At 44.5% G+C, this 18,228-nt stretch overlaps 1 protein-coding gene across 1 annotated transcript; it reads left to right on the top strand.

The window, feature by feature from the left end:
• The first annotated feature begins 1,686 nt into the window (after nt 1-1,686).
• RASSF6 (Ras association domain family member 6) lies at nt 1,687-17,185 on the top strand. The gene is made up of 11 exons (XM_082281925.1): nt 1,687-1,796; nt 6,284-6,373; nt 10,440-10,518; nt 10,871-11,022; nt 12,850-12,941; nt 13,388-13,572; nt 13,676-13,777; nt 14,991-15,042; nt 15,575-15,693; nt 15,780-15,877; nt 16,582-17,185. Exons 2-11 carry the CDS (start codon nt 6,303-6,305, stop codon nt 16,655-16,657), a joined length of 1,026 nt encoding a protein of 341 aa, XP_082138051.1. The 5' UTR covers nt 1,687-1,796; nt 6,284-6,302; the 3' UTR covers nt 16,658-17,185.
• Nucleotides 17,186-18,228: the final 1,043 nt, after the last annotated feature.

The raw sequence follows: 18,228 nt of genomic DNA, 5'->3' as shown, positions 1-18,228 counted from the left end.
GTTTCACTGCTTTATTGTATTAATTTCTTACTGAGATATCTTTGCATGAATCTAAGTACTTTAAGCATTGGGTTCTCGAAACTCAGTTGTAAACTTAAAAAAAAAAAAAAAGCCATCCCTAGAAACTTGAGGTTTTGGTTTTGTTTGCTTTTTAAGTTGAAAAGTTTGGGGTCAGGATGAAGCCTGATTTATCCTGGGGGGATAGGGAGGGGCCAATGTCACATTTCCCCATTGTAAGCCAATAGTATGGTCTTCAGTCATAAAAATACTTGGGTACGTCATGGTGCCCAACAACCTCACTGTGTGAGTGTCCAGCAGGGTGGCAGACTTGTAAAAAAGAGGTATTTGACATTATCTTTGGTTAGAGACTTGAAGGGGTCAGGCTGCTATTGCTCTCTGCTCCAGCTCTCTGATCCCAGAGCATCAGGCAGCGTGCTCAAATATCTGAAGCTGGGACAGGAAAAACCAAACCTCTGGTTTTACAGCAAGTGGGAAGCTGTGTGGATTTGTGCTAAACTGTCACACTTGAGATGGAGCAACTCCAGAGACTGAGCTTGGCATGAAGCTCCAAGCCCCAGCACGGAGCTTCTATGCTGTTGTGAACTGAGTAAAAAAACCTTGCATGTTGCTTCCCCCCTGTTTTGAGCTATTCTCAATGTTGTAAATGCCAATTAAATCCTTGTGTCAATATTTTCAAGGTGCAAAGGCAGGAAATGCAACACCAACTTTAATCCCAAATACCAGGCTTACTGTGGTGTGTGTTTGGCAGTGTGTCCATCTCTGGAGAGAAGTATACCCTCTGGTATATTCTCCTATACCGGAGGATAGGATGTGATCAGGAATCAAATATTTGAGTATTTGGGTCTGTTCTGCCTCTCCCTAACATCAAATTATATAAAGCAAAAGTAATTTGATATAAATCAGTGCAATAAGATGGGTATGAAGGCAAATTCAGGTTTGGCATTTTTCATGCTCTTCTCTCTGGCCCAGTAAGTTCATGCTTTGGGGTTGATCTGGTGAATTAATTATTAGCTGGAAACAGATGGGCAAACAGTAGGAACTGGGAAGGTGTGTCTTGGTTCAATTCTTTTTTCTAGCTTAAGCATCTGCTTATGCAATTTACTGCTGAGCAATTAAAGTAAGAGGCAATGCTTTCCCTCTTACAGACACAACTTTTGCCCAGTAATATTCATAAGGGTATTATACAGTTCAGCAAAAATAACTGTGTGGGGTTAAGTGATCTAGCAGTGCTGTCACAATTTGTCATAACGTTCTAAATCCATGTATCTACACTGAAGCATGATCTGATGGATTGTACCAGTTATTCCCCCAAACATTGAAGATGGGCATGTATCTGAGGGAAAGCATACTTTATCCAATGGATTAGAAAACAAAAGAGGTTAAAGCCTAACAGTGCTTTGGGCACAGGATATTTCACGGTGTGTCACCAGATGATGCCAGGGAGTCGGCAGGTTGCCTCCCCTTGTAAAGTTAGTGATTAAAGTGTTAACCGGAGCCTCCTGGAGGTGGAACCGTGACAGGGCGGGCTCCTGTCAGCGCTTGGAGAAAGGAAAGTGGTAGGTAAATATTCCCGACGTGCACCGAGGTGCGGGGAGTGTCCTGGGCTTCCAGCATTCCCAGTTTGTTAGGCAAAATAGTAATTAAGAGCTCTGTGGGTCCCATGCAGCAGAAGAGGTAGCTGTCCGCCACGGCCATGCTGCCATGCCTCTTCCAGGGCTCAGGGAAAGGTATGTGAAACTCGTCCTGTGCTTCTCCTGCCCGGATCGCACGCCCGGGTAAGTGCAAAGGAAGGCTGGAGCTGTTCTGCTCGCTGTGTAAGCTGCGATGTCGGGGGAAGCAAGGTCCTTCGCAGCGACCCGGAACTCCAGTCACACTCCTCTGGAGTCATTTGGGTGCTGGAGGGAAGGAGAAATGCTTGCTCAGAAATGCTTGTTAGAAGTTCCTGAAGGGTTTGCGTGAGTCAGTTGTGATTAAACGGGCGGGTAACAGGTAGTGCTGCTCGTCGGCGTGCCCGCGGCCACGACCCCGCAGTGCCCTTCATTCGGTACGGGTGTGATTTAGAAGTGACATCGGTGACCTTGTACGCTCTTTTCGGCGGCTAAAAACGGCCTGTGCCGCTCGGCTGCGAACGGAAAGTAACTCCTCTTGAAATGGGGTAACAGAGTGTTTGAAAGTAATGTGTGCGAGTGCAGCTCTAGCAATGCCTGAGGCGAGGGAGCGTGTGCATCTGCCTTGTGACTGGGAAAGTTAAGGGGCCGTATTCACGTAAACCAACTTACCGCTGTTTTTGTCAAATCCCGTTCCGAGCCTGCCTGAGCAGAGGGCTTATGCTGTGATTTGTACTCAAGTAGTGCTCCTAATACTCTGTACTGACCAGCTAATTTTTAAAATAAAGTGTGAAGAAATCTGAAAGCCCAAGAAAAAAACCAAAGCCCTTGTTTTTAGCGGGGAAAACACAATTGTTCAAAGTAAATACTTTATTTTAATTACCATCTTTTTCTGTGGTGGTAGGGACATCTACCTTAAAAAAGAAACCAAAGAAAGGAACATGAAGTCCCATAACTAGAGTATGTGACTAGTAAAATTATTCTGCTGATACTGAGTTTATCTATCTGAACAAATCTTAAATTCATCTTTATAGAAACCAATCACGATCCAAATATTTGCTAAATACCAGACACTTGTGAGTTTAGAAGATGGCTCAGCTGGATAATGGTGTTGTGCCTATGGTGCAGAGCTTTGTGCTGTACAAAATATTCCATGTGTGTGTTGATACTGATGGTACTCAGTTGATAGCTGAGTTAACAGCTCAACCTTGTGGTTTCTAGAAAAGAAATGGAAGAGGTTCGCCCTATCCTGACTTCCTGCGGTTTTGGAAGGGCTTTGGGAAGCACTGGGTCAAAATACTTTGAGATCTTTGTGGAGGTTTCTGGTTTTAGTTTCTCTAGCACTGGTAGGGGCTCCTTGTAGCATACTGCGCTCTGCGGGCCCTGTCTTAATATATGGATGCACCAAAAGCACATCCAGGCTGTTACGCAAATTGAGGTGCTGCCTTGCTGCTCCTGCTTGGCTCATTTCTGGATCTCGGGTGCCCCTCTCCTTCCAGTCCTTCTCTGCAGCTGCCTTTTTTTATCCTTGTGTAAAAAGCCGTGTAGCCATTTGCTCTTAACTTTTGCTTTGTCATTCCTGCACTCCACTGTCCCTGGTCGGTCCCCTTAAGCAAATGACTTAAACATCACTGCACTGAGTGAAAGGTAGCAAGTCCTCTTATCTGCCTCTGCACTGAGACTTGGACTTTTTTTTTGGGAAAAAAACTCCACATTTCAGGTAAGATATGAATCTTACAGACAAGTACAGCTCATTACCTTTGTGAGATTTGTACTGTGCAAATGTGTTGATGCTCTTGCAGCTTTGAAATGTGCAGCGGTCTGTTTTCCCTTTGCTTTTCCTAGACTCCTCCAGTAGTTGCAGTGCACATCTAGAGATGCTCAGTTTGCAGCTGCCCCAGTTTTCATTTCTCCCTGACTTTCCCTTTGCTTTCCTTTCTGTCTTTCACTACATATTTCAGGCTTCAGTCTTCCTCCAAGCATTAGGTTTCTACTTGATTAAGTCTCAGGCCAGCAGTTTAGTCCAGCCAAGATCCCACTTTCTGGGTGTAACCTATCTGAAAAAATTCTGCACTTCTTGTCCAGTTTAACATAATGGTGAAGACACCTGTGTGATACCAAGTAAGTCAGGAGATGGCTTCGAATAAATGACACAGGCATATGTATGGTTGGAGTAGCTGGAAAATTAGCATGGTTTGGTTAGTTCAAACCAAAGGGAGCAATGGAAATGCATTTCACTTCTGTTTGCTTCCTCAAAAGGACTACAGGGAAGTGACATGGAAAGCAGCAAGATAGCAGGAGGTGATGGAAAATCTAACAGCTTTGTGGATTTAAGGAGCGGCTGTGCAAATATCCTGACATCTGTTGTGTCAGGTAATGGTGCTGGGGAAGTCACTGCATGGTGGCAACCCACAGGTTTAGGGCTTGGCTAAAAATAGGGGCTGTGAGAGGTGTGCAGCCAGGATGTGCTTGTGGGAAGAGTCCAGGGAGAAGAGGTTCATCTCTGGAGTGAGCTGGTGTTGTGGAAGTGTTTGGTACAAGGCTGATAAGCAGAGCAGGTCACGTAACTGAGGAAGGCATAGTGAGAGCTGTGCTTCTGCGCCAGCCACAGGAGAGAAGGCTTTGTCCTGGATATTGGGGCAGTGAGGGAGAGAAAGAGAAAGGGGTTGGTGAAGAATTATCCCCATCACCACATACTCTTCCCGTTAGCTTTATTTTCAGCATTTTAATGGCACCTGGCTGATTTAAAATCTGTTCAAGGTGTTTAAAGCAAATAATTTACTAGGAGCCATCCACTGTGTAGCAAAACACAGTGTTCATCTCTTTTTTGTGTGTGTAAAGGTCACTTTTCTCCATATGCAGAGATCAGCTTTTTCTTTCACATGAATCAATTTAAGGCCAAATTCTATAGAAAAGAGTGTAGCCACAAGCAGTGAAGTGGTGCTGGAGCTTTCCAGTGTTGCCACTCTACAGTTAATAGAGGTGCCTTGGCTATCCACTGCTCTTAACATGTTGTTTCCTGACAGGTGGGAGGAAGCTGAAGTGTATATTCAGTTTTTCAGGTGCCAAAGTGCATAAACTCCTCTGCATCTTGTAAAATTGGCTTGAAATTACACTGACACAGGCAGCTGCTTCACTTAGAGGTCTTAAGTAAATCACATAAAATCAGATTTCAAGGTGTGGCCAGTGGTAACTGAAGTCATTTCAGAGGCAAAAACCCAGCAGTGGTGTACAGCAGTGTACTCCTCACACACAAACTCATGTCTGTACAGAAGTCCCTGGGCTTGTTTGGCTTTCAGGTATGTTTTTGTCTTGATGGATGTCACCCAAAGGACAAAGGGAGTGCTGCTTCTTTCAGCGAGCTCCTGAGAGAGCCCCGCTAGAAACCGCAGCTGCTCAGGTAAAGCTCATTTTGGTAGTGCACTCTGGGTTTAGGGCTTGTGAAATAACTTGCTGTGTATTTTGTCAGGTGAAGATCATGGGTTTTATATGCAAAACTTCTCATTTGTCCACATAGTTGTTTTTTAGAAGCTGTTTATCTATGATTATGGAAAATTGGTGACATCTAAAAAAGCAGCTCAGTAGTGCAATACACAGAGGTGAGATGTTTACTCTTTGCCCAGCCATGATCTGTTCAAGCTTGAATGTTTCCTGAATTGGTTTTTGGAAGGCTGCTAGTCATTGGGACTATAGACAACCAACTGCTTTGCAGATATCTTTGACCAGGCCCTGTCCAATGCAGTCTGAAATCAGATTCAAGTCAATCCTCTGGCATAAGGGACAATGGCCATTGAGTGCTGTCAGCCAAATTCCTTTGCCTTCATGCCCAAATAAAAGAAATGGAAGTGGAATGATCAGCTTCCCGGGCAGTCTTTGGAGATGTTACTGCTTGTCATGGGATTCTTTGAGGGTTTTTTCGCCGCCGTGTGTGATGCCACTTGTTCAGTTAACTCTCCTCAGTCTGCCTTTTATTCTAGTACCTGAGGGTGAAGGAAAGAGCCTAGACTACATAATTAAGCTTGCTGAGGAGTGCGCTGTTGGAGACTTGTGGGTCTGGCTCATTGCCTGCATAATAGGCTCAAATCCCAGTGTGGAAATCTGTGAATTGTATTGCTACGTCCCTGAAATTACAGTCTTGTTCTCTCTTAGCTATTCCACCTGCTTTCTTGGGGTGCTGCAGGACACTGCTAATCATCAACACTCCTTCCCTTGCCTGGTTTTAGGAATCTAGATGAGGGTGGTTCGCTGAGTCACGGTGTGTTCCAGTGACCCGGGGTAATGCTCTATCCATAGTGGACAAAGGGATCCTGACCAGTACGTGGGCTGCTGTCTCAGACTGCTAACAACTCAAGCATAATCCTGGAGTTGAAGTAGTCCTAAAACTGCTTGAGAAAGTCCTGGTAGATGTAGTACTTGGGATTTAAGGTACTGTTATATACTGGATGGGAATGGCTTACAGCTTTTTTTATTAGGAGTGGGAAATATTTGGGTATTAAGGCCAAGTATGAAGTAGTCAAAATATGGTGTAGTGAGCCATCAGCTTGAGTGTCCCGGCCTGTTTCACTTGGCCAGCTAAAGCTTTGTTGCTTGATTACTATTCCATCTTTTGTAGTAACAGCAGTGGATATATTCACTTTTTTTAACTTTTTGTTTAGATTCATCTCTTCTGAGTAAATGAAGAAAGTGACTATGAAGGCGCAGCATCTGCCTTCTGTTTTCATCAATGAAGAGAAGTTCATAACCAGGTAAATTATTAAAAACCTAAATATTTAATGACTTTGCTGCTTTCTTTCAAATTATTCCACATTTATTCCTTGACAGGGGATCCTGTAGAGAACTGAGCCTGTAGCAGCAGCAATCCCTACCACTTACTTTAACCTGTTTCCAGTAAAGAGTTGGCCTCTACATGGAATTAAAAGAACAGAGCATTAAACCTTTGGACCTGTGGTTTTTGTTCATTAAGGAGAACAGCCCATCTAGAGGATTCTGAAATAAAATTACAAGTTAGGGAAGAAGACCTTCCTGTCTTGGAAATCTGTTGGAATTGGCCATAAGTTCCAGAGTTGAGCTCTGCCTGTCTGCATCCTGGGGTTTGGCAGCCCCGGATTGCAGGGAATCTGTGCAGAAAGACCTTTGGGCTGCCAGCTCTCTGCTGTGGTCAGAGGAAGTGTCTCTTTCACCTACTTGTAAAAAAGCTTGGAATTGCGCTCTAACTGCAGTTTGTAGGATGCTTTTCACAGTTCAGTCTCCCTGGGAGGAATTTTTCCTACTGCTGCCCCAAACTCTGAGCCACCTGGCATTTAGCTCCGTCCCCTTTCTTGCAGGATTATTTTTCCCCTGTTGGCAAGAGCACAGGAGCTGGAAGAAGGGCCTCTCTTCTCTCTTCATTTCCATCGCTCTTGGTCTTCCCATGGGAAAGAAACTACCTGTAGAGTCAACCAGGGAGGGGGTACTGGAATTTCTCATGCTGCAGTAGAGATTTGTTCCTGAATCCTGATACTTTGCTGTGTGGCCTGAGCAATGTTGTTTTCTCCCTTTTCAAGGAAGGGTGTCAGGGCTTTGCCCAGAGCACACAGGCAGTAGATGCATCACCCCCTTTCTCTTCAAGAGTTGTTCCCTTTACACCGCTGCTAATTTGGAGCTCAGTGCTTTTGTGTTGGAAGTAATTAATGTGTGTCAACTTGGCATGTATTTCTTGGTTTGGAAATGTACCAAGTGAACCAGTGTCTCTGGGGTTTTATTCCCCTATGTATTTGCCTGTTCGTGTGGTGAAATGTGCATCCCGGTTGAGACCTTTCTGCATGACAGCCATGGTTTAAACTTTCTTTGCCTTGCATAAAGAGAAATAAGTGTTTCAAGAACCACGGACATTCCATATGCACTCAGGCTTGCTTCCAATGCAATTTCCAGACTATCAGCCCTCATCTATACCTTGAATCTGCTGTTACACTACTTCTCTTCCAGTTCTATCCTGCGAATCTTGCTGATGGGGCAAGCTTGCTGTTTGGGAATTGCACAATGGCTGGATCAAAAGGCTGACCAAAGCATGTGGGATGATTTGGCTGGCTGAACTGCTGCGTCTCCAGCATAACTACCATAAATATTCACAGATTGTGTGTAGGGCTTGGGGGAGGAGAGGGCACAGGTGAGCTCTCCTGTGTTAGTGTTTCCAGAGAGTAGTCTGGGCTCTGTTGTGGTTTACCACTGGGGCACCTGACCTTGCAGTTCCTTTGTGTCCTGCTTTTGCTGCTGAAGAAAGTGGTGAATCTGCAGTGCATACTATGTTTTTGGGGTGAGTTGTTCTGCCAGTTAGTTGGCTTTGGTTTCCATTAATGGCTGCGTTTGGATGTTGCCACAAAGCTGCTGTGAAAATAGACTTGCAACACAACAGCTGCTGATTTTCCAGCCACCAAACTCAGCGGAGATGGCATCTGTCTCTAGGTTAGGGCAGCAGGAAGATGTGTTACAGTAACACTCCTCCTGGAACTAGGCTGGTGCACGTATTCCCTTCTGGGGCAAAAAGAAGGAAAATGGTTTCTTCTCTTAGGTCTCCACTACGCAAGGACAAACAAGTCAGAATGAGCTGCTGTTAAATCTCTCCCTCAGGGCTTTTCTAATTGTTTGCGTGGTTTGTCACTGTTGGTTGCACTAATGCAAGGCTGAAACCTGAAAGATTTACTTACGAAAACTTCTGAGGAAGGCAATGGCAAGTTTTTTTAGACAAGGCAAGAACTGTTGTGAAAATCTTGAGAGCTTTCTCTGAGAAACAGAATCTGCTTCAGAGATGACCCTTACCAGACCACTTACTGCTGTTAGTTATGATTTTATTTGCCTTTGCAGACAACATGGACTAAGAGTAATAGGTGGGCCTCAGAGTGTGACCCAAGTCCTTACATACTCTTAATCCATCTTCAGGGAGCTCACCTTCCCAACTTCCTACTTGGAAAAAACTTGTGAAGTAACAGCTGTCAGTAAAATGGTTGCCAAAGGCTGTGAAATAGAAAGAGACTTGAGTTTGAAGCACCTCTCGAGCAGGATCAGCAGGTCTGTCACAACATTTGTCAGACAGAACTGCCTATCTCCTACTTGCCTGTTAATCATGAATTGCATCTGGAGCTTGCCTGTGTACGAGGCCAAGACGTGCTTCATCTTGCTTACCAGTAGCCAGCATGATCGGAAATGCGCTTGTATCTGATTCATATCCAAGTCTATTTGCACTCCTTTTTGGTGGGATGACCTGAATACAGTCCCTCACAGTTCATGAGACACAAAGAACCTGTAATGAGCTATTTCAACGCAATGGAAAGAAGGGGTTTTGCCACCAGTATTCTGAGGATTTAAGACCAAAGTGAGTTGAAGTAAATGTTGAAAATCCTTGTTTGGAGTCCAGTTGATAAAGCTAGTTAAAAAATATTTTTGTGTGTGGAATTGCAGTAATATAAAGTAAGTAATTTACATTTACAGAGAAGTAGCAGGGAATGCAATGAACCTTGAGTTTAGTGGTGCAGCCCTTGTCCTCATGTTACCTGCTAGGTAAAAGCCCAGTTGATCTTTTCCCTTCTCACCATGGGAAAAGGCTCACTAAGCAACAGGACACTGTCTTGTTTATTAAGTGGAGAGGGGAGGGATAGGTATGCCAGGGAAAGCTTTCCACGTTCATGCTCTGCATGGCCCTCTGCCCCAAGCACAGCATGGACATGTTACCTGCCCTCCTGGCTGTCCCTGGTTCCCTCTCTGGTGTCCGGGCAGCTGGGCCCAGGGGAAGGCCATGTTCCTAGGGCCTGTCGCCATGTTGGGCTGTCAGTTCCTCTGGGGCACTTCTTTGTTTAAAATTGGTGGAGGAGTTGTAATAGTGTTTCTGATGGTACAGGGGTTCTGAATAGCTTCAGCAGCTCTCTCAGGAACGTGTGGTGCAGAGCTTGTAGGCTCTGTGTATTCTCTCTGTGGGCCTGCTGTTCAAGAGCTCACACAAACGTGGAAATAACGGGCACTATTTGGAAACAAACTTGGTGTCTTCACACATGATGGCAAGGCAGGACATTAAACCAATGTTATCATTAGTCCATAAGGAAGAATTTGTACACTTCCATGCAGTTGTTCCCCATGGTTAATTACCTCTGCTGGTGGGAATTGCTTGCTTGGATTACAGTCTGAGTCATCTTTAAGTGGTGTGGTGAAGAGTGTTCCATTCTTGATGACCTTGAAATACATTTCAGTTAATTCTGTCATTGTTCAGCCCTCCTTAACCTGAGCTGCAGCTGGTTTTTTGTCTCCATGGCTCCTTGCTTCTTGGCAGAGGTTCTCTTCATCTCCTTCCTTTCTCCTCTCAAGCAAAGAGTTGGTGCAAAGCTGTTTGGTTTCAAGCAGAGGGTAATAGGAATGTTAGACATACTGTAGATGTTTGGAAATAAGAAGAGTATCTGAAGCAATATTGAAAGCGAACGGAAGCCATCATGCAGAGAAAATAAAATGTAGCCTAGTTAAAAGTAACCTGCAATATTGGTGCATGGGGATATCGTTCTGTTTGCTTCCTCCTCATGACTGCTACAGAGGTGCAAAGTACAAGCTATTCTGGGGCAATATTATAAAGGTCATGTGAGACTGACTAATTAATTTCCTCTGGGTTTTTGAAGAAGCAACTTACGAGCAACCCTGTAGTTTGACAAAACTTTACTCTCAGGAAATGATATCTTGGTCATTAATAAACCTATAGAAGGATGCAGTGGGTAGCACAGGTAGCACCCTGCCACATACCACCTGCATTTTACACAGATGTAAAAAATTATTTTTTCATTGTGATCTTCATTCTAGAGAGCAGCTCAGTTCTCTTCTGAAGAATTACAACTCTTACTATTCAGATCAAGAGAATCTGCAACTGACATGTAATCAGGTAAGGATTTAGGGGAGAGAAACTTCACTAATCTGGACATACCAAATTAGTGCTCTCTTCTCCTCACGGCACTGGACTGCAGCACTTGCTGTGGTGGTTTTATAGCATGACATGTTCCATCTAATATTATAAACCAGAACATATTTCCTGAACTGAACAGGTCAGCTGCAACTTTGGCTGTTTTGGAAATAGCTCAAAACTGAGGTTACACGTTCTCCAAGTAATCTGTTCCAGGGCTGTGTCAGCCTGGATTTCACTGTATTCCTGTTACTTTGAGGGGAAATCAATTAATTAGTTGATTATTTTTACTCAGTTATTATGCAGCACTCACTATTTTGCTGTTTTTCTCCAGCGAGAAGGAAGCACACCATTCATTGAAGGGATCCTCTCGATATTTTGGGGAGTGCGGCATCCTATCCGATTAAAAATTCAGGATGAGAAGCAGATACCCTCTTTTGTAACCCTGAAGTCAACAGAGAATGTGGGTTTGTTCCCTAGTAAAAGGTAATGTATGAACTTCCCTAAGGAAGCTAGCATTACAAGATAGCTCATGTTGTGGCTTCAAGGGATATGGCTGGCTGCACTGGATATCCCAGATTCCCCAAAGGCCACGGTGGTTGCTGTACAGCAGAGCCTTTCAACAGCTTCTGCTGGGCAGAAAGGTGTGTGTTTGTAGCAACTGTGTTTGGCCTTCAGGCTGAGGAGCTGGAGGAGGCTGCTCTTTGTCACGGGAACTGACTATTCCTGTACAAGGACTGGGAAATGGATGTATATAAAAATATAGGAGAAGACCAAAAAAACCCCTACATTTCCATGTACTGGAATATATACCATATATACCATACCTGATACTGGAAGCCCCTGAAAGGCCTTATGTTGGTGCACACACTAGAGCATGAAGCCAAAATCTGGTAGGTAAGTGCTGAGAGACCGTGTGTCCCATCTTACATTCCCAGGTATGTCAGGTGTGGAACCATTGCTGCTCAGGTGAAGTTCAAGCCAGGGAATGAGTACTGGCTTTGTCTGTGTAAAATTTAGTGTAAAACCCCCTTAAAATGCCCACAGACTAGCTGTTCCAGCTGCTGCCAATGACATTTTATATCCCAGTGTGTTGTGCTCAGCTAATACAGGTACTCAGTGTACTTTGTTTTGAACGCCGTTTCCCCCGCCTTGGTGGGTGAATTTGATGAGCTGAATCTCTTTGAGTCTTGTAATACAGAGGCAGAGCCAATATTCACCCTGAATGACTCTCTGATAAATTGTGTGTTGTGGAGTTTATTTTCCTAATTACTTAATGTCTCAGTTTGCATGTGGGAGGGACATGTTGGAACTGGGGATTTAATTCTGCCATCTTTGCAGCTGTGGAGTTCCAGTAAAGTCTTCTTCCCCATCTCTGGCTGTTGAAATTGAGGGATGAAATTTGACAGGAGTAACTAGGAAAGAACCTGAGTTTTAGGCAAATCTGGCTCTCTGTTTACCTTGACCAGGTCTGCTGGTGTGGGATGCATGTGGCCTGCAAGGCAGTTCTTAAAAAACTTGTAACTGGTGGAAATCTGTATCCTAAAGTAAACATTAACTCATGATCCCAGAAATGTGGGGCTGCCCTGACATGCCTTAAGGTATGCAGAGCAGCTTGGCTGTCTGATCTTAAATGAACGTGGTAAATGTGTGGAATACAACCAAGATCTTGTTTGGCATGTAAATTGGGGGTAGCTGAATATTTTTGGGAAAATATATATATATATATACACACATGAAATTTATTTTTAATATTGCCCTACAAATTGGTTTGTTCTCAGTCAGCAGTAACTGGCTGAAGACTTCCTGCTGAAGAGTTTAGGCAATGAATTATGGAAATATTGACATGAATATAGTTTTTCTGACAGGCTGGTTGGAACTTCCTGCTCTCGTACACAGCTGGTTTGGACAGCACGAGGGGCTGTGTATAATTTAACCTGTGTAACAGACCTGCATTCTGTGACTATTTAAACAGCAATATGTGTGTTTTGTGTGCCTGCCTGGTAGTCTCTGTGTGATTAATCCAGGGTGGTGCTGTGAAATAGATCAGGAATTACTGCAAGTTGTTTGTTATGTCCTGGTTGATGTTCAACAGGTTCTAAATTGGATGTGTTACATTTGGGATCCCTGGTCATACTTTAATATCACATTTTAGTACCTGATTTTATGATGACTTAAACTAAAATTACCATGCTGAAGTATGTAACTTGAGCAGGGATAGGAGTCTATTACATGAACCCTGGCCACAGAATGAACTGAAATCACTGAGTTAATGAGGAGCAGTCAATGATAACTACATGTTTGGTCTTTCAGGGGAATGACTCGCTGGGGAGAATTTGATGACCTCCATCATATTAGCGGGGAGACACTCAAGTCTACTGAGGAACAGCCAGACCTTGAGCAAAGTTAGTGTGGGTGCTGTCATGTTAACAAAAATTTCTGTGTTCTGTGAGGGTGCAAAAGGAATCTCATACATCAGGCCTTCCCTACCAGCAAAGGGAAATCTCTTTCTTCTGTGTAATGTACTGCAAGCTGGGTAAACACCGGCCTAGGGCTGGTTAGGGCCAAGATTGCTGTGCAGGTGACTTGGTGAACAGCCAGTGGGAATGAGCTGTGCTTTTATCCAAGAGATCATTCTCAAGGGAACAAAATAGCAAACTGCAACCACTGCAATCAACCTATTCTTCATCGTATGCCTGTGCCTTGTTCCTTTCCTGCTCCACACCTCCCTCCCGTCCCCCAAATAAATAAAGAATGAAGCCCTTCACCAAGAGCCTCCATCCTCTGGGGGTGCTGGCAGGGAGTGGTGAGCAGCTGCACATGATGCTGATGTGGTTTTAATTCTGTCCAGGTTATCCATGTTATGAAAGTCACACGCTGAAGTCCAGGAGTGAGCAGGAGCTTGACTGTGCCACCCTGCCCTGGACCAGCAGTGATGCCACAGCTGTGCGGAAGAGGACCAAGCTCCCTGCGATAACCAGGGCAGGAGTAGAAACTCACAGGTTCTCAATCAATGGCCACTTCTACAATCACGAGGTAAGAATTTTTAGGCTTGGCTTTGTCACCTGAGGGACAGGGAGCCCTCTCCAGTGAGTTTTGCCTCATGCTCACACCCTTGTGCGCTTGTTCTTGTTCCCAGACATCAGTTTTCACTCCGGCTTTTGGATCAGAAACCAAAATAAGAATCAATAGCCAGATGAGAACCAGACAAGTGGTAGAACAGTTGCTTCGTAAATTTAAGGTAAGTCTGCTGGCAAGAGGAAGTGTGGCCATGTTCTGGAAATGTTCGTTCCGCTGTGCACTGCAGCACTGCGGGAAAGATGGGGAGTAACTGGGCAAGGATAGTGTGTGGAGTGGAGTGGAGAAAACCCGACATGGGCGATTTTAAATGCATGGGTTGGGTTTATTTTACCTATGTTCCATGGCTCTCAGAGGCCAGAAAAGTTACACTGGGTGCGTGGTGTGCGGAGAACTGCAGAACGCTTCTCTCAACTCCCACTCAGGAGCGCGAACGCTGCCGCGCTTCCAGCATTCCCACGGCAGGCAAAGGCTGCTTCATTGTCCCTGGCCGTGCTGCCCTCCCGCGGACAGCCCCAGGAACTGCGGCTTGCGTAAAACGACCGCGAACTAGAACGAGTGTCTGGGACATGTTTCCTCTTAGAGCCAGGCATACGGAAAGATGCAGAAAGTTAGAGTTAAAAGTACTGCTCAAGGTCAGTGCCATACTGTCTGAAACTACTTTTTTTTTTTCCCTTGGAATCTCCTTGGAACCATCTCCTGCCACCAACATTGTATGTGGTCACAAGTAGCTTTGCCCTTACTGCTGTATATTTCTCAAATATCTTGATATTGCATGGCTGCTTAGTGTATAATTTATACGTTAATGGTCTTAAACTTCCCATTTAACTTGCCTAGAGACTTCACTGTTGCAGAATTACTTCATGTAGTTAGTAAGACTTGGGAGTGTCTTGGAAGGAAAACTTAACTTCTAGGAGTAATAAGGAATGGAATTACAGAGCAGGGTGTAAAGTTGTAGGGAATAAGTTGCAAAGTAAGTGTTCAAAAGTCTGCTGTTTTCTGAATGTGGCTCAGGCACAAGGGTAGGTCACAGGGGTTTCCCCCAATGGCAACATGAATAGCAGATCTGCATGTGATGGGAGAAGTAAGCTATATGAAGTAGTTAAGGATGCTGCCGGGAAACCAGGCAGGAAAGATCTGGGGTTACAGTGTATTACTGGTTTGGGCAGAGTGGGAACGTAAGGATTAGGGCTAGCACAGGGACAGTGAACGTGGCAGCACAGCTCAGATCCAGTATATTTTAACTTGTCTACAGACAGGATCTCTGTAACAGACTTTGATCCAAATCCCTGAGCTGAGACACACAGGGAAAATGTGCTGAGAGGGAAATGCTGGGGAGGTCTGTGAGTCTGAATGGACTTTCTGTTGTTTCACAGATAGAAAACAGCCCCCATGAATTTGCACTTTACGTTATCCATGCATCCGGAGGTAAGCCAGCCACTGCTGCCTGATCACTTCATCTCTGATCATCCTCTATGTGTGTGTGGAATGTGTCCCTTGGAGTCACAGAACTCATCCCAGGCCTGTGTCCTCGTTTGGGCTCTGTGTGTGTGGTGTGGCATTTTGCCTTCTCCAGGGACCCTTCAGAGATGTCTCCTCTGGAGAGGAAAAGCGGAATAATTGTGTTGTGAGCCCTTTCAGCTGACAGTTTTGGATTGCATATGCTGAGTTCAAAGTACTTATTGTTCAGTGGAGAAAGGTTACTTCCATAGCAGTTTACTCTTGCTTTTTCAGGAAAAGGGAGATTTGATCTTTATTAATGGGAACACCTGAGAGAATAGGAGGGAACTGAGGGGGAAGGTACCTTTAATGGGACAATATTAGGGACCTGTTAGGTATATGGTAATTGCACTTGAGTCAGTATGGGATCTGTGTCAGGAGAAAAGGCTCATGACTGCAGGAGGTAGATAGAGCCCCTGTGGGGTGTTCCATGTTTCATGACATTGCTTACAAATTCCAGAAAAGAAGCAGTTGAGAAGTGGAGATGTTCCCTTGCTGCACAGGCTGCTGCAGGGGCCTTCTGAGAATATTGCCAAGTTCTTTCTCATGGATGGAGATGTGGAGGAGATCAGCAGTGATGTACGTATATCCTCATTTCTTATAGTCCATGGAATTTTTCTCAGTGACCATAGTTAGTAGTGCCTTTCTTGTCTTCTCCCTGTTAGGTTGCTCAGTATATTTCGTTTCATCTTCCCTTTTTGGAATCGATTCTGCACAGAATAAATGAAGAGGAGGAGCAGGAGATTCAACAGACAATTGCAAGGTAAACAGACATAAAATGAGGTGTGTCAGAGTCCAGGGGAATCTGTACAATTGTGGCCTGGCTCATGAGGAGAACATACGGATGTAGCAGAGTGCAAGTAGAACACTGTGATGGAAGGCTGAAGGGATTGGAAGGGTTTATAATCCTTTCCCTATCCTGTTGATCTTAAAGATTCCAGAATTAATGCTGACTACACATAGAGTGGGGTCTTCAGAAAATTTGAACCCTCAGGGTAACTTCTGTTTATTTTATTTGCTGTTTGCTTTCTGAGCCTTTGACTGGTCACTCAGCTTGTACTTGCTGCCGTGTGTTCCAAGGGAAAGGATAAATGCAGTACACACATGCTGCTATTTAGGTTCTGTAGCGTTTAAGCCACATCAGTGCCAGATGTCCCTTCAAAACTTGAGGTGAATGACAGGAATCCTGCTGGCAGTAGCTCAAAACACCCCACTGGTACAAGCCAGAGGGGCTCCCATATTTGTGAGCATCTGAGTCCTGAGTCCAACAGCACTGAGAGGCTACAGTAGTCATAGATCTATGACTGGATGATGGGCTGATAATCATGTTGAATCAAAGTGTCTGGGAAATGTTTAGAAAATAATAAACTTGCCTGTGTTGGGAAAGTTTTCATTGCCATTTGACCAGCTCATTGGAATTTGGGTTGAAAGTTTGCAGAGGTTATTTAAATGCATTCTCCCTCTCAGGTACCTAAGAGAGAAGACCCTGATACGGCAACACCTTCGCAGTCGGACTGTTAAAAAAACAGAGACTACGGTATGATGGGATGGCCCCTCGGGAATGCCTGGGCTGCTGAAGGGCAGTCCTTGCTGCTGCTTTCTGTGGGCTGGGACTGAGGAGTGCTTCAGCCTCCGAGTGCGCAAAGCGGGGAAGTCTCTCCTCACCATTAAACAACTGCAACTGCCCCCACTCATGCAGCTCTGGGGTGCAGGCTGGAACCACCTAAGGAGATGCACTACATCCCCCAAACAACAGGTGCTGAATCTGACCCAGAACTTGGGGAAAAAAAACCCTGAAAAGCCCAAGGCTTTAAACCCTGCTGATGTGTGACCTGGTACCAAGAGGCTGGCGCAGAAAAATATTGCAATAACCACTGTGTTGATAGAAAATATGCAAATTAAGTATATAGTTATCCCTCTATTAGAGAAATACTGAATTATATTAGCAGAAAGCTTTTCAGTAGAGCCAAGTGGCAGAATATATTTATGTATTTAAGACTGCAGGTAGAATTTTCACTTAAGTTATAAAATATCCATGCAAGATGCCTGAAATCCACTGGCTTCAGGCTGCTGGATGCTGAAACTGCCTAAGCTTTGAGCTACTGTTAGGAAAACATAACTGGAAACCCTCCCACTTAGGAGCTGTGCAGCTCTTTGCAATGACAGGGAATTTATCCCTGAAGTACCTAATGAACTGCAAAGTAAGAACTCTGACTAAACACACTAGACACTGTTGGGTCCTGAAAGGCATCTCAGTGGTTTTTGTAGTTGGAATAAATGGTTGTCTTCCTGCCTATGTTTTCTGTTTGAAAGGGAATTGAGAAGTGCTTAGTGAGAGGCTGCATGTCACAGCCACAGAGGGTTGGGCTCATGGCCTCCCCATGGATGCAGTTTGGGTCCAGCCCAGCCCCACGCCCGGCGCAGCAGCCAACTGTCAGGTCCTGTCTGGCTGAGTTGTGTTGAATATTAGAGCTCAAATTATAGAGATGTAAATAAAATAAATCTGTGCACAGTTAACTGTCCTCCTGCAGTAATTTGTTGGTTTTACTTCATATCTGTGACTTAACCTCAGCTGCCTTTGTCTTATGCAGGTAAGAAATACTTCTGAGGGAGGAAAGGAATGTGCAGAACATGCGGCCTAGAAATTATGTGGAGTAAATCAAATTGTAAAACTTTACACTGCCCAAAATCACGTTACTGGGATGTGAATTCAGAAAATAAAGGTCAAGGTGCTGATTGAAGCTCCTCAGGTTGGAGCAAGTGTGTTATTTGAAAGCAGTTTATAATCCTGCCTAGGAAAAATATTAGGGGCAAGGGAGTACAGAGGGCAGAAATAAACATAATTCACAGTTCAGAGGTAGGGATTAAATGACAGTTGCCTTCCAGCTGTAAATGAAAGTTCCTTGAAGCAGCAGAGTGTGCATCCAAGTGTAAGTACTGGAATATTAAATAATTTCTTGCACAGCCCATGTGGAAAAGAGGTGTTTCCAAGCAGGTTCTCCAATCCCCTGGATATGTCCACTCTTCCCAAAATAAGCCATTTTGTCACCATCTGATGTTCAAGACTTGAATCCTTTTCATTTCCCTTGTCTTGCTGAATTGGGACTGAAAACT

The sequence above is a fragment of the Coloeus monedula genome, assembly GCF_965178545.1.
Source record: "Coloeus monedula genome assembly, chromosome: 5".
Classification (NCBI taxonomy): domain Eukaryota; kingdom Metazoa; phylum Chordata; class Aves; order Passeriformes; family Corvidae; genus Coloeus; species Coloeus monedula.
Note: the sequence above shows the minus strand (reverse complement) of the source record. Positions and strands in the feature narration are given on the sequence as shown.